Source organism: Malurus melanocephalus, unplaced genomic scaffold (assembly GCF_030028575.1).
Source record: "Malurus melanocephalus ecotype Western Australia unplaced genomic scaffold, MMel_1.1 scaffold_219, whole genome shotgun sequence".
NCBI classification, from domain to species: Eukaryota; Metazoa; Chordata; class Aves; order Passeriformes; family Maluridae; genus Malurus; species Malurus melanocephalus.
Genome location: NW_026623451.1, coordinates 153,029 through 178,561, shown reverse-complemented (window position 1 = coordinate 178,561; position 25,533 = coordinate 153,029). Strand labels below are relative to the sequence as shown.

The 25,533-nt window shown below is 47.8% G+C and overlaps 1 protein-coding gene across 1 annotated transcript; it reads right to left on the bottom strand.

Moving 5' to 3' along the window:
• Nucleotides 1-252: 252 nt before the first annotated feature.
• On the bottom strand, nucleotides 253-25,533 carry PXN (paxillin). The gene is made up of 13 exons (XM_057374230.1): nucleotides 25,473-25,533; nucleotides 24,350-24,380; nucleotides 23,396-23,448; nucleotides 21,281-21,507; nucleotides 20,693-20,808; nucleotides 18,682-18,821; nucleotides 18,106-18,307; nucleotides 17,503-17,638; nucleotides 7,329-7,499; nucleotides 6,811-6,984; nucleotides 6,167-6,248; nucleotides 5,667-5,815; nucleotides 253-3,677 (listed from the first exon to the last, which is right to left on the bottom strand). The coding sequence occupies exons 1-13, from the start codon at nucleotides 25,531-25,533 to the stop codon at nucleotides 3,411-3,413; spliced, it is 1,809 nt and encodes a 602-aa protein (XP_057230213.1). The 3' UTR covers nucleotides 253-3,410.

The window sequence follows — 25,533 nt, the reverse complement described above, 5'->3', positions numbered from 1 at the left end:
CCTCAGCCCATTGGCTGCCATGCCCGTCAATCAATCGCCGCACTGCAGGCAGCGCGTGACGCCAGCGGAAAGCGCGAGCTGCGCAAGAAAACGCGCGCGGCCGGGCGCGCAACGCCCCCTGGCGGCCGGAGGAGCGCACTGCCCCTTCCCGCCCTCCCCGCGCGAGCCCCTCAGGCTGAGGGAACGCCCGCCCMCGGGCCGGCCCCTCACACGCTCAGGGGCGGGAAACAATCGTGACAGGTGTGACAGTAATGGTAAAAATTTTATTGGCGTAACTGCAAGAATTTTAAATGGAAAAAAAAAAAAAGCGGAGTTAGAAGTTTACAAGGGAGGAAAGAATCAAATAATTGTCGACCCAGCGTTGATTCCCCTAGCTCAGCCCGGCCGTGATGTGAAAGGCCTTCCCCAGGGATAGCGTCTGGCCCGAGGGTGAACACACAGGCCTCCCCGAGCACCTCCATCCCCAGCCCTCGCCCCCACACACCCCAACAGCGGCTGTGCTACCGTAAAGCCACAACTGCAATGAACGACAGGCATTTTGGACACCCACAGCAGCGGCAGACATCACAAGGKGTTATTTGGCAGACTAGCATCGGTGTGCCATGATGTCAGGCACCAGATGAAGGCAGGTGAGTGTGAAATTATCTTGGTTAAGCACTAAGGCCAGCGGAGCCTSCTCTCAGCATCCCACACCCAGATGTGCCACAAATGTCACTGACACAGCCTCAACTAGCAGTGAGGTAGGTTGAACTTCCCAGACAGGGAAACTGAGGCACAGGATTACACAGTTTGCGGGTGTCACACAAAGTGGCAGTGCCAGAAACATCTCACCCGTCTCCAGCACTTCCACACAAGAGCTGTGTGTCCCCTCAGCGGCACCAAGGGAGTTGACCTTTCCAGAGAGATCAACACAGGCAGCTTAGGAACATCCATTTTAGGTCAAATAGACTTACAAGATGAATAGGCAAATGCATAAGAATTCTTGCCTCAAATATTTCCCAGAGCTCTGCTCAGCCCAGCTGACACAGCTCCAGTGCTCCCACAGCTCCCTCTGGCCCCACAYCCACATGCTGAGGTTTGTTTGTCGGGGGAAAGCAGTGGGAGAGTTTCAATGACCCGAGCAGGGCAGCACAGCACCGTGATGAGGTTACACAGGACAGTGACCCATGGCTTCCAGGGCCGGTTTCTGACACAGCCACTTCTGGACCCTATAATGCACCTGTCAAGCTGCAAAACACAACCAGATGCTGATGGTGACAGACAGCAGCTCTCTGGAGCAGTAATTCCAAACACCGCTCCCAGGGTTGGTACCACAGAATGCCACTGGGAATTTCGGCCCAATGCTTCCCTCTCCATAGCACCCCCAGCCAGAGGGCTAAAAGTGCTTTAGCAAACATGAACTAGGCCTCAGAATGACCTCACAAATCCAGGCTAAACTGCCCCCATTTTACAGATGGGGAAACTGAGGCACGGTAAGGTTTAGTGACTGGCCCAAAGCTAGTCAGGAAGTCTGTCTCCCAGTTTCTTCTCCTCAGTCACAAGACCTTTCTTCCACAGAAGAAAAGGAGCCCCTTCCCCAATTAACCCTGCTGTGGTTTCAGGCAGCTGAAGAGGAGAAATCAAGGGCAAAGCTCTGAGCTCCTTCCTCTGCAGCATAATATTGAGACTAACTCTTAACATCCTGGAAGCCGAGCTTTGGGAGAATGGCAGGTGATTCAAATACAGCAGTTTACAGGTTACAATAAAACCAAAATCATACTTTTAGGTGATCCAGAGGAAGGGAAAAAAACCCAAACCAAACCTATTCACAGTGCACCTGCCTGTGCTAGGGAAAAAAAYACAAGTCATATTCCCTTCCCCATAGATTCTAGCCCCTCCCAACCCRCAACAAAAAGGAAATATTGAATGTTAGTTAGGCTTAACAAAGCATTGAGGTTACAGATGCAGTAAGCCAGCACAACTGGCACACTGCCTAGAACAGCACAGCTTGATATAAAAGTTGCTTTCTTAAAATCACTTCAAAACCAATTTCTGTATAAGAAGATTAAAAGTAAATAGATATGAATTCAAAATCAGTGTAGAAATCTACAGTTCTTATCAAAGACAGGATACAGTATTCACTTTGATAGTAAAACTCCAAGTGTGTCATGCACACCTGACCCCCAGGACTTGTTATACCAGTAACAGTCAATATAAAAGGTTATTGCTATAGCATCTCTCAGTAGAACATGTTTAACAAGAGCACAGAAAAAGGAAAAACCAAGGGCCTGATAGGTTCATTAGCAAACTGGAAGAAGAAAGTATATAAATTTAGGATTTTTTTTTCCTGGCTTCTTAAACCCCTCCTTCTCTGCACTCTTGTGACAGATTCAGGCCCTGATAGATGGAAGAGTTTCAGGCCAGATAAACACATGCGCATCACACTCACTCATGACAGGGATGGATGAAAAAGGCTGCTCTGACCTCTCTGCACCTGTGTTTAAAGAACGGATAATGCCTATTCTTCTCTCCCAGGAGCAGCAGGTGAGGGGAGCAGATGCCCTGAGCTGGCCTGGGTGGGATGCCTCTATGGAGCTGCCTGGCACGGGATGTCCCCACAGGAGAGCACAACAGTGCTGAGGGATTKGATCAGGGCTTACCCCACCTCCTGCTCCAGTGCACTGAGAAAAGGCATTGAGAAAGGGAGTAACAAACTAGAGAAAAAAAAAAAGAAAAATCACCCCACACAGTAACATCTTGATTCTTCTTCATTAAAAAAAAAAAAAAAAAAAAAAAAAAAAAAAAAAAAAAAAAAAAAAGACGAAAAAAAGAGTAAGTGGTATTATCTCCTTACAGTGTAATGGAACTGGAGAGACCCTTGCAGTGTTGGCTGCCTGTGCTGATGCTCTGGTCTCAGCAAGTCACACGCACGGTGGGACTCTGTGAACAAAGCCAGGATGGCACTGAGGTCACAGAGTGCCCTCGCTGTGCTGTCGCTCACCCTGCACACGTGCAAGCAAACGCMTGAGGTGTCAAAGCAGAGGGTTGTGTTGTCTTCAAGTGTCATGATTTGCTCAGAGAACTGACTCAGTCTGAAATGTACTGGCAAAGCCTCCTGCTGCCAGGAGGGGGCTGGGAAAATCTCCCTGTTGGAGCCCTCGAGCTAAGCTCAGCTGTCAGTCACACACACAGACACACACACATCGTAATGAGGGATCTCGGCCTCTCTCTACTGAGACACAGCAAGGGCGTTTCCAGTTTAATGGTCCATCTCTTCTCTGGATCTACTGCCTCTCCATAGCAGCACTCCCCACCCCCCACCCCCCTCCTTCCCTGCCTGGTAAGGTTCCTAAATCACAGTAATGTTCAGAGAGACAGAACTGCCAAGGGGGTGGCAAGAAAGATGCTTTAGCGCCCATCTATGGTGAATCTTAACAGAAGAGCTTGAGGAAGCAGTTCTGGCAGTAGGGCTTGTCGTTCTGCTCTTTGAAGGTTCCTTTGTTGAGCTGCTTGAGGCAGAAGGCACAGACAAAGTGTTCGGGGTGGAATTTCTTGCCCATGGCAGTGATGCAGCGTCCTGTGATAGGCTTCTGGCAGCCGGAGCAGAGCGAGCCGCGGCGCTCGTGGTAGTGCACCTCGCAGTAGGGCTGCCCGTCGTGCTCGAAGAAGCTGCCGTTGACAAACGGGGTGAAACACTCCTGCAGCAGGACAAAGCAAAGTGAACAGGTTCTATGAGAAGCTGGGGGTGTGGGAGGGGCAGCTCCACCAGCCTCCCCCRCTCTGTGGCACAGCCCAGCTGYGCTGTAGGCAGGTGAACTTCCAGCWCTGTCCTATTATTCAGRGCCAAACTCTGTCCATCAAGAAGAATTTACAAAAAAAGGCTAAGAAATGGACAGATAYAGACACAAGCAAAGGAATTAACCAGGTCCTTCCCCCTAGTTGGCTTCATTTCTACAGAGAAAATACAATGAATSAGCTACCAAATGTGTCCAGCCAGGAGAAAAGGGAACATTCCTCCACCAAGATGGCAAACACTGCAGCACCTTTCCCTGCGATTTTTTTCCTCACTCCAGCACTCCAGCTTCCCCACAAGGGCAAGCAGAAGCAAGGACCAACACAGACTTTCACGCAGCAGAATCCTGATGAGCCTGGGACTGGCTCCAGCTGCGAAAATGAGGCATCATTAATCTTTACAAGTGACCTCTCCAGAATGGCTGGCATTAGGCCGGTACACTCTGCAAAGGATTGCCCATCCTGAAACATCTCCCCCAGTTACACATGGATCATTGCTGGGAGAAACTGTGTTATAGTGCTAATGATGTTGAATAGATAAGGGGAAGAGGATACATCAACTATTTGCYAATAAGCATCCAGAGCTCCTCCTCCCCCTCAGTGTCAGGCAGATGAGGACACTTCACTGCAGAATTTGCAACAGAAGCACCCACCATCCCCACCAGACTGGGGAGATTCCTCTCCTTGGGGGAGTGGGAAACTGAGGCAGCAGAGTGAGGAAAAGAGTCRAGGACATTACCAAATTTACCAAATATTTAAGCAGCAAGGCCCAGAGGAGAAGCTGGTTTCCCAAATCATGGTTTTGCTGTCCTCTTTTCCATGGGGGGACACTAATTATCACACACAGGTGGAACCCCCAGCATGTGGACAGGAGTCCAGCAAACAGCATGCATAGCCATGAGCAGCTGAACACTTGCAATATCAGGGAGAATGCAGTTTCCCTGCAGTGAATCCAAGACTTTGCTAATGCTGACAATTACTTCAGCAAACAGTCTCTTCCCTCAGTCAGCAGGGCAGCTGAAAAGTTTGCTCTGCTTTAGCAGAAACAGAAGAGAATCACATCTTGTGGCCTAGAAGAAATCTGGGCTGGCCCCACTAATTCAAGCCGCAGCAGGAAATGAAAGAGCGGGGAAAGGAAAACAGAACTGCTTGACAAAGTCTCARTCTCTGCACGAGAAGGCATAGCCCCCCAAACCAGTCAGGGACAGCTTCTGCTTCACTCTCTGCACACCAATGCAGGAGCCACAGACAGCCCCAAGAGGCTGGTGACAGCCTGCTCTGAGCATCACAGCAGGAATMAGCAGCTTGTGGTTCTGGATGCTTGATCTGATGCTTTCTGCCCTTCTCTCCCACTCTAGGAAACAGCAGCTGATTTGGCAGATCTCTTSGGGACTGTAAGAGTTAATATTTGCAATGCTCTCTGAAGGAGTGCCAAGCATTTAATCTGCAGTATTCCTGTTTATTATGCCTGTTGTATAGAGCCTGCCACTATTTCACTGACTTGTATGTGTGTCTGWACAAGGTCAGTCTCATTAGTTTACATTGTCAGATGGAGCATGGGAGGAAGATCCTTAAAATCTGAYTGCTGAGGCAAGTGCTCAGAGAGAAGATTAGCTTAGAATTATTTAAAGGTCACAGAAAATATCTCTGTTTATCTGTGAACTGCTGCAGAAGTCCATAATTGCAGCTGGGAACGGAAAGTGCAAAGCAACTCAAAAGTTTAATATAAACAGGCAGAGAACAAGAAGGTGTTTGGTKGCTGACATGTTTCTATCTTGCGGGGCTGGCTGCCCTTCACTACCCCACAGATGCCTTTTCTCGATATGGGACCAGATGTCTCTGCGTGGAAACGAGAGGGATTGTACAGCAGCAGCAAAGGACCTTGGGTTTCTTACCCGACAGACAAAGCACTCAGGGTGCCACAGAGTGTTCAAGGCAGAAATGTAGTTTTCCAGGATAGCCCGGGCACAGCCTCCACACTTGGGAGCAAACATATCAAAGTAGTCCTTGCGGCAATAGGCTTTGCCATCCTTCTCGTGAAATCCTGCCAAAGGAGAGGAGAGGCAARGGCATCAGCTTCCCATCTTCACCTGTGGGCACACATGCTGTGCAGGGTAACTCGTGAGAGTAGGACCATCCTTCTCCCCGCTAACACACACAGTAGCTATAGCTGTTCCTTGTTCTGCTCCCTTCCCATCCCAGCACAGGCATGCTCTTTCTCCCCGGGGAGAAGCCATGATTATTGGCAGCATCCTTCCCCCATAAACAGCTCCYTTGGAATTCCAGTAATTCCCCTGTGATGCCTCATCCTGTCCCCCAGCAGCAGCTCTGCCTTACACCCTTGTCTGCAAGTTCAAGGGGGAGATTGCTTTCCCCTTGCATAAACCAGCAATACCTTCAGGTCCAAAGAAAGCTCCACACTGGGCACAGAAAAAGTGTTCAGGGTGCCATGTCCTGTCCAAAGCCGTCACCACTTTCTGTTCAGGAGGAGACACAAAGTGCAAGTCATRTAAATGATGGCTTCAGCTTGGAGGTGAATAAGGGGGATATGGAGGGAGAGGAGAACACATGAATGTTGGTGCTGACAAGAGCAAGCATTAGGATAGACTGTCCTTTAGAGAGCAGAGTCAATTCACCCCTGCYTMTGGCTTGTTCAGACTTCCCCACTGCACACTTTTTTTACCCTAAAAGGATCTTAGGCACTGCTTCCTCCCTTTCACAGGGCCCCATTCAGTCCCCAGGACTAGCACTAGTGCCTGTTTCCACAGGCTACTTACAACAAAAGCTGAGGAATCATGATCAGAATAATGGAGCAATGTGGGGCTCTTAAGGAACTTCAGCAAAGGTAAGAGGGACTAACTCCACTCACTAGTGTAAGAACTTGACTGTGTCAAGTTGTTTCTGTTCCAAAGCAAGAACAAAGCAAATATAGAAATCCCTGAACAAAATATTCTACCCAGGATACAAGGGTGAAGTGGAACTTTTTACACCTAGGCCTTCAGCAACTTGCCAGCACCATGACTCCCCCAAGGAACTCACATCAAGGATGGGCCCGTTGCAGTAGTAGCAGCGAGGGGAGAAGAGGTTGTGATAATCCTTCTCGCAGTAGGGCTGTCCATCCCGCTCAAAGAAGTTCCGAGACCCGATCTCCTCCTGGCAGTGGGTGCAGACGAAGTGYTCAGGGTGCCAGGTTTTCCCCATGGCTGTAACCACCTGTTGGGAAGACATATTATGGAGAACAACTCTATCTCCCCCTTCYCTAGACCACATGACAAGATACCAGCTGGAGATCAGCAAGAATGACAAGTTCTACTACTCAAGTGAGCCCTGGACTGGGGTAGCATGAAAACTGAATTACCTATCATCTCAGGAGAGGGCAGTCCCTCAGGGGCAGGGTAGAGGTCACTGGAGGAGCTTACAGCGTACCTAGCCAGTGGATAAATAGAGTACTTCAGTTTCTCCAGCATCTCCAGTCTCTCCAGCCTCACGAAACAGCCCTCCCCGTTACTCCCAGCTGCAGCCCAAGGTTCAGCAATGAGGCAGCACCTTCAACTCACCTGCCCAGCAATAGGCTTCTTGCAGGCTCCACAGACACCTTTGGCAACGGTAGCTACACCCAGTTTATTCAGGTCAGACTGGAGACTCCCCAGCATGGTATCCAGCTGACTGCCAGGCTTGGAGGCTGTGGATGGAGGGGAGCTGTTCCCGCTTTTTCCTTGGGCCATGAACTGCAGGGAAGAGGAAAAAAGTACTGTAAGGTGAAAAAAGTAAGGAAAAAATGTACTGTGAGGTAAGTAAGTAAGGTGAAAAAAAGTAAGGAAAAAAGTACTGTAAGGAAAAAAGGGCTGTAAGGTGAGTGCTTATCAGATAAATGCCTGCTGTTACTGCCAGTGGCTCCTCTGCAGAGACAGACAGGAGTCAGCCACACCCTCTGAAGAAGGTGGTGAGAGCCAGGATCAAGTACACACACATATTCTGCCCATGCAGAGACACGTGTAGAACTTGGGATGTGTAACAGCAGAGCTGTGAACTGAGGATTTGATTTAACTTCATTGCACATACAGAAGTCACCATCCCAGGCACTCAGTACAATGCTCTCTAAGCCTCTGCCGAAAATCTTCCTTTACCTCCTAAGTTCCTGGCCAGCTGACAAAGCAGATGCCATCCAGAGGGCCCTTCTCATTGACCTCTCTCCATTCCTATGCTCTTGCTCCCATTTGTCTCTCCTCTCTGATAGAGATGCTTTTCTCTCCCTCACCTCCCTTGCAGCTAGAAAATCTTCTCCCTTTGCACCACCTTCTGCAGATCAGTTTGCCCAGTCTCTCTCTCACTCTCAGGTGGTTCTCATCCCATGCCTGAGCTAAGCWATTGGAAGCAGGAAGGAACTCCCTCCCAATTGCCTGCTGTTTACCTACAGAGAGGGCAGTGCATCCCCAACACACAGGGCTGCCACGTGTATTGTCAGAGCTGGAAATGCACCGGTGGGGGGAAGGGAATTTGAATATTTGTCTCAGGCTGTTTCTGAAACTCACACCACCGCAGCACACACAGCTTGGAAAGGCTTCCCAGAGGAGGGGAGAAATGTTTTACTGATGTTCATAACTTACAAAGCCTATGCTCTCCTGGCCACCACAGCCACCTTTGCAGACAAACCACAGCAAGGAAAYATGTATTATTTTAGCTGACTTGGCACTGCTATAGCTGCTGTCAGGTTTAGGGACACACAAAGTCAGGTTTGGAGCACGTTTGCTTTTACAAAGAGTAAATTAAAASAGACATAAAATCTAGGCTTGTGAASAACCCACCAGCCTGCTGCCAGCACAGCCAGAAGAGCAGACATGCTGAAGTGCTCTGAGCCTTTGCAGACCCTGTGCTTCCCGCCACAGGAGGAGCTCTGCTCCCAGTCCTGCTGGTCCTTGCAGTCCACCAGTTTACTCTATACAAATCCTGGTTTCTGCTCATATGTATAGAAATTCTCATGACATACATAAATTTAGCTGCTTTTACACACACATCCACACACTCCCTAGCCTTGCCTTACATGCAGTGTGATTCCCAAGAGGGCCTGCTTTTTCCCTCCTCTTTCCTCTCATAACTTGCAACCTCTCTCAGTYCAGCAGCACGGAGCAGCCTCATCACACTCCAGTGTCCTCAGCCTAAAACAAACCCTCCACCACACAGCAGACACTTGCTACCAAAAACTGTTACAGTGACTGTCTCCAAAGTGCACACATAACTATAAGGAGACTCTCACAGAGGGAGACAACAACAGGTCTTTGGAGACAAAGCCTGTCCAGAGCCCCAGCATAAAGCCTGGGTTTCCTGCATGGTGCAGCAGGAGGAAAAGGGCCGCACTGTGTGGGAAGAATCAGCTTCTCTTACTCTAGCCAGGAGTTATGGCCACGCAGGGCAGGCACACATACCACACACAAGCRATAGATACCATGCAGGGAGAAAGGAGATGAAATGAATTCAACATGTAACAACAGAGCACTTCACCCTTGTAGTGACCTGTAGGGACCACACACTGCTGGCAGCCACGACTGACCCCAGAGCAAGCACAAATACCTGTGCACACCTCAATTTCTAACTGGCCTGGCCATCCAGCCTTCTTGACAGCTCACAGATGAGCCCCACCTGAAAGGTTTTTTTCCACCTCCTGTACATAATGCCTGCTGTTTGCAGGGGACAATCAGCATAGCATCCACATAAACTCATCATGCAAAAGCCGTTCAGATTCCCACCCTTCCCCCGTGAGTTTGCCATCACTCAAGTTCAGGAAGGAGCTCTATGWGCAGAAAACCATGCACTACAGGATATTATCCACATTAATGGTACTGGGAGCTCCAGGAGAATATCCCAGCACACTCATCAACCAGAAGAGCACACCATGCTGAGGAAACAGAAAGGGGGTCCTGCCTTGTCAGGGGCTGGGGGGCCCGGGGGTACAGGAGCAGCCAACAGACTGGCACTGCGGACAGGGGAAGGAGCAGAGGTCACCTGAAAAGTACAACAGGTCAAGATGCAGAGGTTGCTCATGTGCTCACTGCTTGAGAGCTGCCTGTACACTAACACTGCACTGCTCATACACATTAAGACTCCCCACCACCCTGGAGCTAYAGCCTTCCCTGGCAGGCGAAGCAGAACCCAGATCCTGACCATGCTATCTCCTCCACCAAATCCACTCTCACAGTGGACACCTGTCTAAAAGGGAAACACAGGAAGGACTGCTGGTCTGCTCCTTCCATTGTGGAGGTTCTGCCTTCTTTTACTCCCTCACTTCAGAGATTGTGGCAGGGAGAGCTGCAGGCTGTGTGTCAGAGTTACCTTCTTAATCTCAGGAGGAAATAGGAATCCCTGGTGCACAAAGTGACTATCAGGACAGACAGGACCCACATCCCAGCAAGTTAACGCACAGACATGCACTGTGCAGTGCTGCAGCTGGGATTAGATATTGTCCAGCAGTCCTCTCTCCCATCCAGCAGTTCATACCAGCCTTTACCTGAACACTCTACCTATTGGCTGGTGAAGCTAGAAGCAGTAGCTAGACTAAAAAATACTGCTAAAACATAAACGAGAAGAGGGAAGCCTGCCTGYATTTCTGGGAAGAAAGCTTCATCTTCAGTCTGACAGCCAACAGAGACAACTGTCTTGGTGCTAGGGGTCCAGGTCTTGGGAGAACAGGAATGTTTGGGATCTTCATTAGGAGGGGTGCCCACAACAGMAACCTCACGATAATCATCACCAGAAGTTTCCCACTGGAGGAGAGGCTGAGGAGCCAAGCTAAAGGAAGAGGAAGAGACTGGACTAGGAGCTGGGGTAGATGACACATGGGAAGGCTGAGGTGGTAGTGAGAGAAGAGGCGCAGGGCCAGAGACAGGAGAAGGAGCAGCATTAGCAGGRACTATCTTTGCAGCTTCTTTGGAAGGCTGGAGCTGGGAAGAGGTTGGAACAGAGATTGTTCTCCTAGGGAGGAGTGGGGATTCTGGAGGAACAACCACCTAGAAAAACACGGAGGAAGAAGAAAGGTGAATAAATCCAAAAAATGAACCAACAAGCACTTCCTTTTACAGGAAGGCTGACTGCTACCAGTATGTTTATCCAAGGAGGAAAAGCAGCAAAAAGAAAAGGGAACTAGAAAAGGTGCTGCTCTGTGTAGCTCAAGTAAAAGTACCATCTTGTTTATCCCCAGAAAGCTCTTCACAGGTACAGCACTGGGCAAAACAAAGCACACCTATATGTTAGGCTTCCCAGTGTGGTTTCAAAAATAACCCCCACATGGACATTTGACATGTGAYAGCAGCAGTCTGCATGAACAGATACCATCACCAGCTCCCTCTCCAATTCTTAAACATCCAGAACTAGGAGCCTGTGCCTCTTTCCTTCTCAGGTCAGACAAGGGTGAATAGAAAGAGTCAGTTCTTCATTTCATGTTGTTTAGGATGCATAGAAATTCAATCTGCACCTCCACACAAAGCTGRCTGGACAGAGGCACATGCTGGGATTTCCCAACACACATGTCCCTGCTTTCTACCTTCTCTACTTGCTGTTCACCACTCTGCTCTTCCCCCCRGGGCCTGGCAGTGACAATGACCCCCTCTGTCAGCCAGGCATCCTGGCTTTGCCACTCCTCCTGCTCCTGGTTATCGATGCCCAGTCTGTCCTGCAGCTCCTCAATCAAGCGATCCTGGGACTCAGTCTTGTGGAATATGGCAGGACCTAGTTTACGCCTTGGAGAGAGGTCCCGAGACATTGGATGCACGTTTGCAGTCTCTTTTGTCCTCTTGATTAAAGATTTAATCTGAATGACAAAGGCAATAGTATCAGCAGAGAAGAGCAAGGTCAGGGAAGCAATAGCACAAAGTCGAAGATGCAACAGCACAAACTCAAAGACAAGACATTAGTGACAAGTGTGAGCAGGAAGAGTGATGGCATTTATTCCACAATGCCAAAATTCCTCTTGGCACAGCCCAGAACAGTGACTCAGTGCAAGGAAAAACCCCGTAAGGATAATCACAGCAGCCAAAAATAACTGTCTAGAAAAGGAAGGGAAAGATTAACCAGCAGAAAGCCAAGATAGGAGGTGCAGCACGAGCACTCCACTGAGCATTACAGAAACCTCAGCATCACAAGGGCACAGAGCTGCCTCTCTGTGTTTGTCCTTGACAGGCACAAGGCTCTTGGTCAGAGATGTCTGGTGCACAAAGTGTACTTCCAGCATGGGAAGGAATATTAACAGCWCCAGTAAGGAGACCTAAAAAGGCGAGCAGAGCAGAGGAGCTGCCATCCCAATCAGTGGCATTAAACAGCCCTTTCAGTTTTTTGGAGGTCTCTGTGGACTGAGCCTTACCCCAGTCAGGGAATAAAAGTCCATTTCACAAGGAAGTCCCTACAAACTGCCATATTCTGTGCTGCTGAACAACATGCAGGAGATACCACAAGATAAAGCTGGGGGATCCAAAGCCCCATGACATGCAGCTGTCAGTGACACCACTCAGAGCTCATGCTGTTAGTGGAGGTGAGCCCAGGAACACTCACTGCACACACACACACACACAGTCAGTGTGCTGGCAGAACAGTCCTGGCTAGGACTCGCCCTACTCCTACATTCACTCAATGCCTGCCTGGCCTGATGCAGAAATCCTCTCAATGGGTGGTTTGGAGACACATGGCACATCCCATTCAATTTTCCCCAAGTTTTCAGGAGATTCTGGAGTGACTGCAGAGTGGCTGAATGGCTCGTTTTCCTGGTCTCCTCTGGCCTTGTTCATGTTAGCAGTACCTGCCTTCCTAGGAGTTCTGTCTCTGCCCTGCCTCGTCTTGCCCAGATCAGGACGGTTGTGTACCTTGATTTCATGTGGCACTTCAGCTTTTAGCTCAGGTCCTTGCTCCACTACAAAGCTCAACTCATTTTTAGTGTCTGGGAAGACATCCCACCGATCCAGGGCAACAACAGAAGGTTCATTAACAGAATCCAAAACATTGTCATTCTTTGCATGCACCTCTGGCACGTGTGCAGGCAGCTCCAGGGCCCACAGCTCATTTAAAGTTGTTTCCACACTTCTGCCTTGCRAGGAAAGAGCTGAGTTGTCCCTGAGAGCTCCCTGCTGATGCAGTTCTTTGGGTACCTGTCCCTTCCCCTGACCATTTAAAGCATTTGAAATGGGTACACTTGAGATTTTGGGATCCTTCTTCTTGGTCTCTTTTGCCAAGTCATGCCCTAAACCCCGTGCCTCTACATTAGGAGATCTACAGAGCAGCTCCACACTGGAAGCTGGCACAGCCTGTGAAGTGTTTCTGGAAGATTCAGGCTTTCTGTTCAGCTGAACTAGGCTTGCAGAGGCCACCTGCTCCCCACGAGCAGCATAACCAGAGGAGCTCCGTGGTGGAGGCACAGGGACAGTTTGTGCCAAACAGGGCACGGGTGGAGGGGCAGCAGGATGCTCTGACAAAGGCAGAACTGCAGTGTTCCTGCCTTCCTCCATGCAGGGGTCTGCTGAGGAGACAGATGCTGGCACTGCTGAGTCCCCACTGTGACTTGCAGAAGGGTGTTTGGAATGGGGCAGCACTGCTAAACTGTGAGGAGTATTGCTGGAGTCTGAATTTGCTGAACTGGAAACCGGTTCTAGGGAAGGTTCAGAAATCAGAGACATAGTGGAACTAGTCTGCAAAAAAAAAAGAGACAAATGGAATACAGAGAGAAAAAAATAAAGACAGAGAAAATAAGGAGAAGAAAAAGCCAAAGATTAAGCATTATAACAATCATGACTTCCAAATCAAGAGGAAGGAAGGAAAATGAGACACCAAAGAGCAGAGTTTGTGTGACATTGCACTGATCTTCACAAGTTCTACAGCCATTGGGATCCTGTTCCTGTGCCCTCCTCCCAGTGACAGCTCAGTATTCACCCGCAGCTGCGATGGGGGCATGGAACAGCCACTGGGAAGCCAGCTCCAAACCCAGGAATGTCTCGACTATGAATAAAGGTCACATTAACTTACAGTCAGACATGGAAATTTTATACTCCAAAGCTGAAAAAAATTCAATCAATGAATAGAACAAAGMATGACATTTTCTTCTTGATACACTAATAAAATGCTCCAGTTGGCTGAGTTCATGCAGTGAAAACAAAGCTTCAGGGCATTCACAGCAAGAGCAGATGACATGGGCTTTGTTCTATTCACATCACTAATCTCACCTTGGAAGTGACACACACTGAATCTATAGGAGTCTGTCAGTCATTCCATGCCCTTGTGAGCATTGCTTAGGTGGCAGATTAGGTTCTTCCCCTCAGGCCAAAGACTCCACATTGACATTGTAATAAAATCAGAATTAATTTTGATCCCAAAAATTATTCTAAAAAGAGCAACTAATACAGAGGTTTTGGGTTTCCTTGACTTACAGGGTCTTTTGAAAACAAAAGATCATGAGTCCTTCTTTCCCCACTTCCAGAGGTTCCTGGAGATAAAGTGGWATTACTCCTTTTTCTTAAAAAGGAAGAATCAGAACAGCAACTTGGACAAGCTCACACAGCAAGTCAACCTAAGACCAAGACCGTGCCTTCTCAGTTTTAAAAATGTATCCACAAAGGATTTCCAAATCCAAGAGCTATCAAGACCTGCTCTGACTCTTAGTCATATTTTCCAAAGAAGCCTAAAGAAGTCAGATGCTTATGCTCTGAGGTGGAGTGGCACATAACTTCCTAAGCCCCATATATGTTCTCTCAGTCTCTACTTACCTTTCTAAGATACTTATCATCAATAACAGGATAAAATTAACCAGAACATGCACAAAACCTGTCAGCAAATGGAAGAATCATAACCTGCAGCTGACCTGAGCTCCTGCCATGCTGAGGGCCAGGAGTGGGCACACACTCACACATTTGCAAAGTCACACTAGCAGTGCTACAAGGAGACTGTGCTCAGAAAGGGAAGAGAACTAAGAGATCAAATTGCATTACAGATTGCACCTTCCCCTTGAGTAGCACAGCCAGGCCCACAGTCACAGCAGAGAACAAAATGATTAGCAAGTATATTAAAATGAGGGARTTTCCCAATTGTGCCCTCTCCCTGTATTTTGCCTAAGCTGGGTAYACCTGTAAAAGTAACCTGGTTTGATGCTGTGCTGCACACTTGGTTTCCAGACTTCTTAAAATGAAGTCAGTCATTTTCAAAGCAAGAGTAACATTTTGCCCATATGTCAGTATTTTCCACATATTGAACCCACACTAATTCCAAAAGAAGAGCAATGGGTGAGCACTCAACAGTAACAGAACAGTTAATTACAAGCATCCAGCTATGCAGTAAGCAGGCATCGCATTACACCGAAATGGCAGAGGGTAAAATAACAAGTGCACAAAGTAATTTCAGTGCATGTTGACCAATGAGCCAGATAACTAAAATCAAATAGATTCTGTAAGCAAAAAGAATAGGCAACTCATTARAGTGAGCAAAAGATGATAAAAGGGTAATGTATCAGCACCTTTTAYTCTGGGATGCAGAGAAGTCAAGCACCAGTGCCCTCCACTCCTCCCATCCCCATCTACTGCAACTTCTACCAACTCCAACTTACTACACTTCATATTTGGGGTTTTTATCCTATTTCCTGCAGTCACACAGGTCTGGTACTCAAACAGCAGCCTTTCATCTTCCACTTTGCAAGGACTCCCTTTCTCTCCCCTACATTCTGACACTGGCACAGACTAGAATACATTTTTACAGACAATTTAACAGCACCAGCTGGCAAAAACAAAGAGCTATAACCAAACAAAAAGGAAGTGAAAACAAAGCAACCTGGAGGATGGGCAAAAAAAGGAAAGTAACTTAAAAACATTCAATGACACCATTAACAAAAGGAAAATGATCACTGAAACCAAGTTCTTTGTGCTCCAGGAAGAAAGCTGGGCACAGATGAGCTCAGTGCCTCACAAAACTACTAATGCTGTGCTTAATAGAGCCCAAATCTTAAATTCCYGCTGCATTTCAGTTTGGTCTCTGAGGTCAACTGAAAACTAAGCCAGGAAGGCAGGTGGTGYATTAGTCACAGCAGCTCATTTCTCTCATGCAGGTTTTACTGGAGATTCTAAAGCCTTTTCTCAASAGTGCAAAGTACTGGAACACCCACACTTAAAAGTGTCCCGTCCTTGTATCTTGCCAGGAAAACCTGCACAGGGCAAGATCATTCTCAGTCGCAAAGAGTTCACCTGGGAGCAAAGGCTGGGCCACACCCTGAGCYTGTTTCCTGATCAAAGCAACAGGGGCACAAGGCCCTAGTGCTCAGCTCCCACAGCACATGGAAGGAGCAGGGCAGAGAACACCAGCAGCAAAAATGAAAAAAACACTGCAGTGTTTCAACCAGGCTGAACAAGGCTTGTGGCTAYCCTGCACTACACCCTGGGACCTGAGAAGGAGAAAAAAGGCAACGCTAAGGTGTCAATATTTGCAATTGATTAAATACACACTACAGTAAGTCTAGAGAAAACAGTGAGTAACTCCCAGATTCTCATCAAATTAAGTGCATGTGCCAGGAATAGCAGAATGAATTCCATTCCAGCAAGTACAAGGCAAGTGAAGCCTCTCAGAACGTGTGTGCTCAGTGCTGGGTTCTGAACTCCCACTTGTCACTACTCTGGTATTGTACTGACCTCCACGGGACCCACCAGGCACGGAAAGAACAGCAAACRGCAAAGCTGTCACTGAATGTCCTGTACCTCTCCTCACAAAACATTGCTCAGCTCTGGCTGCCMCACCTAACGTCATCTAAAAGGGGATGGAGCTCAGCACAGACAAGAAACATCAAGCATCCAGCAGAATTTTCCATATGAGGATGAAACAGAGTTAGGAACTGACTTAGGATTAGAAAGCAGSTATGTATGTATGAAAGGCAAACCTAACAAAGAGATCATCTAGTGTATTTGCTTTCTCCACCACTCCCAGAACAAATTCAAGTAAATAGTTCAGTAAGACTAAAAGCAAAGCAGCTGGAAGTAGAAAKGGAGAACATATTTTTCATTTTGCTATGACTATGGGTAAATGAAATCTCAAGAAAATACCGTCCACAGTTCATCACCTAGTGCAGGAATGGTAACATACCCACACAAATAAAGCAAAAGTTATCCAAATACATATGGCAAAACTGAATAGTACTTGCCATCCTTTGCCCAAAAAAAGTTCAAGCTTTAATCCCATTTTGAGGTGAATAAGAGATTTTGTTTAAAGATAAAACCTTTGAAATCTCCTTCTGACTGCTGTAAAGGCTTCAGTGCTCACACCACATGCCTGGAATATCCTCCTCAGGGAAAGCACATCAGGGTAAAAAGACATTCCAGAGGAGGGTCATCCCACAGAACAGAGAGCCTGCTCTCGGTCAGTAAGCAGAGTGGTGTCCCATGCCTCACTCCTTCTCATTAAGTTGCAGCACAGCAAAATAATTCACTCTGTACTGAGCAGTAACAAAGCTCATTATCTYTGGCAAACAGACAAACTGCAGAACTGAAGGAAAAACAGATCCCAGAACTGTCTTACCCAGCCAGTGATGAGAATTTATAGCAGTCAAGGACACCTACAACACCACTCAGAAGGCACAAATACACCATAGGAAGTTTATCAGAGCAAATGTGAGAGGTAAAGGAGGCATTTTGGAGACCAACCAAGGTCAGCAAATGCGGCTAACAGGCAAGAGAGACTGGGGTGGATAGGGACAAGAAAAAGCATTAAGTTGTCATGACAGGGTACCTTAAAGTCAGAGAGAGATGCCATCAGCTCATCTAGTTCTCGTGTAGCTGAAGAAGCAGAAATGCGAGTCTGCTGCTGACTGGCGGTGACGCGCTGAGGGCTGCTCACCTCGCCCTGGCTCACAGTGATCGCAGGTCTGGCCAGGGGRAAAAAATGAAATTTAAAGAAGAGTGTGTTAAAGCCTGGGAGGGCACTCCTAGACTGAAGTCTCACTGCTCCCCAAGCAAGCACAGCATGAGGAGTTTCATCAGCACAGCCCACCCTGGCCCAGCTTCCCCARCACACTCAGACCCTGCCTCACGTGTCACACATCCCATCTGCTAAGAAACAGTCCAAGCATTCATTTTGTCAGACAGTGGATATTTGTGGTCAGCTGTAAATCTGAGCTTTATGAGTCCACCTCTTATGCATGACTTAGACATTTTTCCATCCTGAAGTAGATTAAAGAGTATCTTCATGCATCCGCCTGACTTCTGACCCTTCAGACAAAGCCCATCTTCCCCATCCGTCACTCTGCAGCAGCTGCCCCTACACTTTAGTCACCATTCCCATAGGAGACSATCCCACCCCACCCAAGCGTGCAAACACCAAAGCATTACTCACACTGGAGTTGGCACAGAGCTCTCCAGCTCATCCAGMAGGCTCTCCACGCTGGGACGCACATCTTCGATCCCACGTGCACCATTTCGCTTTGGTTTTTCTTTTGTTGGGGGTGCAGCCTTCCCTCCCCCAGAGCTGCTGTTCTCTGGGACAACATAGTGCTGGCCAGCCACRCTGGGCAGTGATGGGCTTCTGCCAGCCTCATCTGAAGAAAGGGRAGCAGAAGAGAGCCATTCAGAGCCCCGTTCCACACACACACATGCTAATCACAGGAAGGAACAACAAATTGTCCAGGAATCTTGTGGAACATCCATCTTCAAGGATATTAAAAACTGAACAGTGCAAGGGCCCGAGCAATCAAACCTAACTTTGAAACTGTACTTAGARGCAGTTTTGAAGTTGGCCTTGCTTTGAGCAGGGTGCTGCAGCTCAGACCTCAAGAGATCCCACCCACACTAAATGAATCTTAGATTGAGGACTGGAGGGGTCTCCCTCACTAAGGATGTTGAAAATAAAAAGCAGGCCACCATTCTGAGAATAAAACTATCCACTCACACCAAACATCTTCCTATTCCTTACCTGCTGTAAAGCCACTGGCAGGAGTATGTTGAACAGCATTCAGTTCCAGAAGGAGTCTGTCCAGTTCTGAGAGGTTGCTGCCCAGAGAGGAGCTGGTCATTGTGGGAGATGGCTCCGCAGACTTCTGCTTGTTTGGGAAACTGAACACAAAAGGGTAATGTGAAACTTCTGTGTCAAAACACAGCAGAAGGATGGAGGGAAAMTTTCATTAGGTTCCCAAAGTTTATACATGCACTGTGGTCTTTTCAGGCTGATGCTTCTAGCTCTGGGGGAAAAGACATGTGCTTTGTGATACACTAAACACAGACACTGCTGTTTTTGTAAATTACAAAAAACAGCATTGATGGACAGGGCCTCTGATTTTAGGACTATGTGCTGCCCAACCTGCAGGAAAGAGTTAACTGTCTGTGGATTCAAAATGCACAGAACAGCAGCAGAACCATTAGCTCACATACGGGAAAATGACTTGTTTCTGCTGACACCACACCAAGTAGCAACATTCTCCTCCCTGGGTGAGGGAATGCAAGGGCTAGCACAGACTGGAGAGAGAGGCAAGATACAAACCTCAGGCTATCAGCAGAATCTCAGGAGCAATAGSTTATGTGATAGCCTCTTGCAACACTCAAGGTCTCCCCAAATCATCAAACCTTAATTTGGGGAACTCTAATCAATTGATAAGAAAGTAACTTGATACTATTTTCTACTGTGTTAAATACACCAGCATTTACGAAACAGTGACTGTAATTACTGCTTATCTTATACGTGTGATTTAATTTACCCTGCAGAACTGCAAACTTTTTCAAAGCAAAACTTTACATCAAYACAGAGATTTTTATAGCAACTATACTGTAGTAACAGTGCTCCCCATTGTCAGTGGCAGGGAATTTTTTTGTTTCCCTAGTTTTATAAATGAAGTAAMTTCTAATGCTCTAGAAGTTCTTATTTTATCAAAAAGATACTTTCCAAATCCAAAGTGGGAACTTGTGCCTTGTGTACAGCATTACATTATGTTTAGGAAGTTAGTATCCRGCAGGCTAAAGGACTCTAACATCTTCATCAGTGGCAATTATGAATTCCATGAATGAAGTTATCCTTCTCTTTGGATTAAAAAACAAAATCCACAACTGCAATCTGAGGAGAACATACTTCACCCTAAAAGAACACACCAGCTACAATTCACACCAGAACCAAGCCATGCCAGACCCATGTTCAAGAAGACTTATGGCTGTAATTACCTTCATTTCATATTAATTGCATGCAATCATCTGAAAAAATTGCAAATTGGGTCATCACTRGCTAGGCTGCCCAGAGAGAAGCTGAGCTCTACCTAGAATTAGTTCTGGTTGGAAGCAACTTCCGGCTCAGCAGAAGGAGCTGGCATGGTTAGATCAAGGCACCAAAGAAACACCAGTCTCCAAAGTGTAAAAAGGTGCCCAGGATKAACTTCTGACAGCCTCTTCATCACTCATCCTTATGTCAGCAATAAGGCCTGTCCTACTTCACAGGCTACTCCTCCAACCTCTCAGAGTAAGAGCAGCCGCCTTAGCAAATGTAGACTTGTTATCTATCAATCACCTACTGAGATGGAAGTTTTAGGAAGTTTGAATTTACCTGAATACTCAAGTGTCTGCACATCCCTCCAGGACACAAGCACTGAGTTCCTGGGGATAATTAACCCAAAAGCCATGCACCTCCTAAAGAACTTTTGTGTTGTTAACAGGGCGATGGATKTATCACTTGTGTCTGGATCATATCCTTCACAACACAATCCAGATCCTGCTCTGCCTGACAGATCCTTAACCTCTTGCTGCTGGGCAAGCCGAAGGGCCAGCTCAACGTTTGAAGTGAGTATGGAAGTTACAGTRGCATGTTATAAAGAGGCAATCAAAACTGACACAAAGCAATGTAACAAATATGGGGAGCAGTGTTCGTTTCCACTTATGGAAAGCAGCTTGAGCCTCAGCAGGCTTAAGTTGTGAGTCAGGCTTATCTTTTAAAAGGGACAAGATACCTGTAGACGTGTTCCTCTTCACTGGCACGGGGAGTAGGAGAGCTGAGCCCGTCTCTAGGAGCTGAGGCACTGGAGCTTTTGGCACTAGAGCTGTATACAGGAGACTGGGACTGAGGCTGTGGAAACGAGATTTGCGTTGGAAACAGAATACAAAACAAATATRTACACTACTGCACTGCAAACCCACACACTGACATGGCAGAACAAAGCCCAGCAGAAGAAAAAAGGAACTGTTTAGTCAAGCCAGTCTCTATCAGATGAGCTACACCAGGAACAATTGTTCTCCCCTCACTTCAGATCTGCCTATGAGTCGCAGCTTTGTGCTGGAAACCCCCAGTCTGCTTTCCACAGGCTCAAGACAGGTGACTAACACTAATCTCATCACACCACCGTTTTGCTGGCACAGTGACAATGGCTTTCAAATTCTTTTCTGCCATTTGCTCGAACCAGTTTAATAAAAACTCCCATCTCCCCCCATTTCCCCACTCTGTTCATAGCCAAATTCTTCATTGCTTCCTCCTCTTCACCTTCCTGAGAAATCCTGCACCCACAAAACAAGCACCCTTCCACCCACACACATCCAGTTACCTGCTGGTGGCTGTATCTGGGTGTGTTGGGCTGCCACTGGTCTAAGGGGTCGATCACAGTGCCATTGAGGGCCTCATTGGAAGGTGGTGGTGGCACTGGGGGTGGCACAGCAATCTCCTGGTACGTGTGGTTTCCAGTTGGGTAGGAGTAAGGAGTTTCCTCCGTGAGAAACACTGGTCGTTTGGAGATATGTGAGGTGGTGGATTCCAGGTCTGCCAGTAAGGCGTCTGCAGGAAAACAAAAAAAACCAGCAAAATGGTAAAAACCTGGACTACAGCTTTGTCTCTTTCTTATCATTCATAGTATCTGTATTAAAAGGTTTTTGGGAAGACTTTTCATCTGGAATAATCTACCAAATGCCCTGAAAAACATTTCTGCTGCCCAGGAATGAACAAGTTAATCAAACTTCTACTACAAAAAGAAACACCGAGATGTAACAAAGCAGCCAGAAAAGCTRTGTCAGTGTCAGATTTTCAGATTAACAGGAAAACCACCCAACAACACGGACCAGTATTCTCACTGCACCCTGCAGAAGTGCAACCTAGGCAAGCCTGCCCTGAGATCTACTCCAACAGGATATTGACACAGACTAATTACAGGCCCCACATCATCACGGAGTTATTTACTGTGGCCGCAGGCACTGCTTTCTGCAGGAAACAAGATCTCGGGAGGTGTTTTCTCCAGAGTCCAAGGTAGTGGAAGAAGCATGAAGCACTCAGATCATCAGTGCAGCAGGAGTATGTGTTTCAGCCTTCTAACAAAAATTCCTCTCAATATATCATACAAACAGTTAACAAGTTTCCAGAGATTGCCAGGTAAACGCCGTTTCTTCTCCTGGAAACAATTCTCAACTAGCTGGGTGGAGACTGCTTGCAAATTCTTGAGGAGAAGGAAAACTTCCAGCAGCTAGAAACATTGTCAGTCATGCCAGGCAGAGGACCCACGTCACACAGCACCTCTCAAAAATCTTAAAAGTCCCATCAAAAATGAGGCATAAAAAGGYATTTCCCAGTTTTCTGGATTTCTCCCTGCAAACATAACCTCTGCTCATTCCCAATGCTGCACTTCTCTGAAAGGCAAATCCTGACCTGTTGGCCTTTCCACCCTGTGAGCCCACCCTGCAGAACCCATTGCAGTCCCTATGGAGGGGAACTCCAGCGAGCGCCTGCAAGTCTACACTGTGCTTACTTTCCAAAGAAAGCCTCCCTGGCTGTGTGCCCAGCTTTCCACTGGGGCAGCAGCACCAGTGCACACCTCTGCAAAGCTACTAGAGAGGAGTCAGTTCACTGGGGACATCAGTGCTCCATAACAGCATCAGGACATACCTGGGCAGGTCCCTTTGGAGATGTGGAATTCAGCCAGAAAACAGAAATACGAATTCAGCCAGAAAACAGAAATACAAATTCAGCAGAATTGGGAGGGGACACTCTATGAATCGTCCTGGATCTCCCTTCCCCCTGCACAGACCCAGCTGTCCTCAGAGAGTTTCAGCAGGTCCCTTCTCCTGCACACAGCACGTACTTGATGCTCAGGTTTGGGGCACGAGGGCTCAGCCTGAGCAGGGCCATCCTGCAGTGTCCTCCACCGGGTCACAAGGAGCTGGAGCTGTCTGGAGGCACCAGAATAGCAACCGAGCAACTGCTCGCACTAATGGCTGCCCACAGCTCYCCGGGCAGCACCTGCCAGCCCTGAGCCACTTCCTGAGCACAGCACTCCACAGCAGCCAATACACTTAGCAAGCCTTCAAGAAAATGTATTAGAAGAGTACAGTATTATTGCATTAAAAGGAAGGAAGGTGCCGCTATTATATTCACTGTTTGCAAAAAACCAAAGCATTACAATAGAAAAAATATTTTCTATTGTAATGCACTCAGAGAGCAGAATATAGCCATTAGCAAATTAAACACTGTGTTAAATTGTTTCTATATACCTTTCATTTAGTTAAAGATGCTCCAACCATTAAAGTCACAGGCTCTATCTTCCTAAAGGGGCCAAAATATCATAGAAGCAGATTCTCTGAAGGGAGACAAGCACTCTGCAGCTGGGAAAGAATGAACTGAATCTTCTTTTTAAGCAAAAGAACAGCTGGTGGATTCCAGAGTGAAAAGCACATACCTCCAGGGAACTGCCGATGAGCTGCAATTCCTACAGTCAGGCAGGTCCTATGACTGGAGGTTTCACGCACACAACCTCAGAGAAGTGCTAGCCGAGAAGGAGTGGTTTCTGCTTCTCCCCTCCAATGACAAAGGCAAATCAAACTCCACCAGGAAGTGAAAATCCCGGGAGGGTGTTGGGCTCCTCCGGYCCTGCAGAGGGGACCCAAACCACTTTTCCACCCTCCACCTCCAGCCCTCAACAGGAACCAGCAGCTGTAACCATCTCGACACASAAACTCCCCTGCTCGGCTCCTCTCTCTGCTGATGATCCACAGAAGGGACACTCACTGCCTTTTGCTAATGACACAGAGCCAGCTCGGCTACACGGACCGGTTTACTTTTACAAGTCTGCAGAAGATTAGTCGGGAAATACCAGGAGCACTGAGCCCCATGGCTATGAAGGAGTTAAGATTAATGATTAACTTCCCCCAAACCCTCCCCCTTCCTGACTTGAGCAAACAAGGCAGCCGAGGAACGGGAAGCGGAGGGAGGAGAAAAGGCTGGAGAGGAATCACTCAGTTACTCACACTAAACTCCAACTTTACAACTGATACCGAAGGCACCACCCCAACCCGGTGGGACAGGAAAGGCGCTCACACACCGGTTTCCCGATGAAAAAGGATCTCTCCTTATGCTTGCTGGCCCCCAAGTTTCGTGTCCTCCCTTCCCTGAGCCCCAGGGGCTCCAAGCTCACGACAGAGGGAAGGTCTTCCCCGTTCGCGTCCCTCCCCGTTACTGTTCCTGGATCCAATCCCATCAGCAACCACAGCTCCCTGAAACTGCTAAAATGCGAACTGCACCGGTTTAAAGGGTCCAACACCAGCAGCAGAATGTCCCTGGGGAGGAGCGTGTGAGAGCGGCAGGGGCACCGTCCCAGCTCATAGACATCACCCTGCCGAGGGGAGCGACTCACCAATCCACAGGCTCGGGCTGCAGGTAGCTCCCTTGGAGGTCAGCCCAAGGATTCTGCAGTTCAGAGTGTGACTTGAGGCAATTATTCAAAACACAACCAAAAATTAACCAAAGGGATTAACATTTTGTTTTCCATGAAGCGCTTCATCCCAAGAGGTCCAAAAGTACTGTGCATTCATTTAGGATTTGTGCAACTACCAAAAGACAATGTGAGATAAGAGATGAGGGGAAAGAAGGGAGATTTATTAATGGAAAAAGGTACAAAGCTCTCTCTTTTTGCAAAAGGGACCAGCATCTGTAACCCAATGAATTGTGACAGAGATGCTGTGCCTTGTGCAGTGCTGCACCTCTCATCACAGCACAGAGCTCAAGACAGTGGCTGCTCCTTAGATGGAATATTAAATGCTTAAATAGTCATATTAAAGGCTCGATCGATTTACTGGGTAATGAAGTGTTCCTGCCCAAGGTGACTCCTGAGGGACAGTGCTGCAGGAGGTGTGAATCAGCCAGTTAGWCCCCACAACCCGTAGGAAGCAGCTGACTGGCCCACCCCAAAGCAGCGGCTCGGGCCAGTCCCCACCAGCACCATCCATCAGAGGGCACCACCAACACCCTCAACAGGGACAGAGCCACGAAAGCCACGGCAGTRCCCAGCTTGGCAGTGCTTTCACCTCACCTGTTCAGCCCCGCAAGAGCCGGGAACTGGTCCCTGTTTTAGGCACACACTCTCTGTGGTGCCACGTGTGCTGCACCTCCCCATGGAGACACAACTTCACAGCAGCTCCTGCCCAGTACTCCGGAAACAACCACACACACTGACCTCACCACAGCCTTACCGCKGCCCCAAATACTCTCTGGAACAATRCAGACACAGCTCGACAAGGCAGAACTTCCAAAGGATAAAGACCACATATTTAGTTACCTCTAGGGAACAGATATAAGCATTTTGTAGCAATGTGTCCAGTGCATCGAACCATTTAGAAAATACCCCTTCTACCACCATAAGTAGCAATATGGAAGAACAGGACAAATCATGAGGCTAAACTCCATTTACCAGTTCAAGCTGCACTAAAAAGAGCAAAGTTCTATACTGCACATTCCTGTGCTATCTCCCCAGCCCACACCTCCGTGGGTCGAGGAACAGTTCATGCATTCCAGGGGCTCCAACGCAGGCTCCTTCGCCAT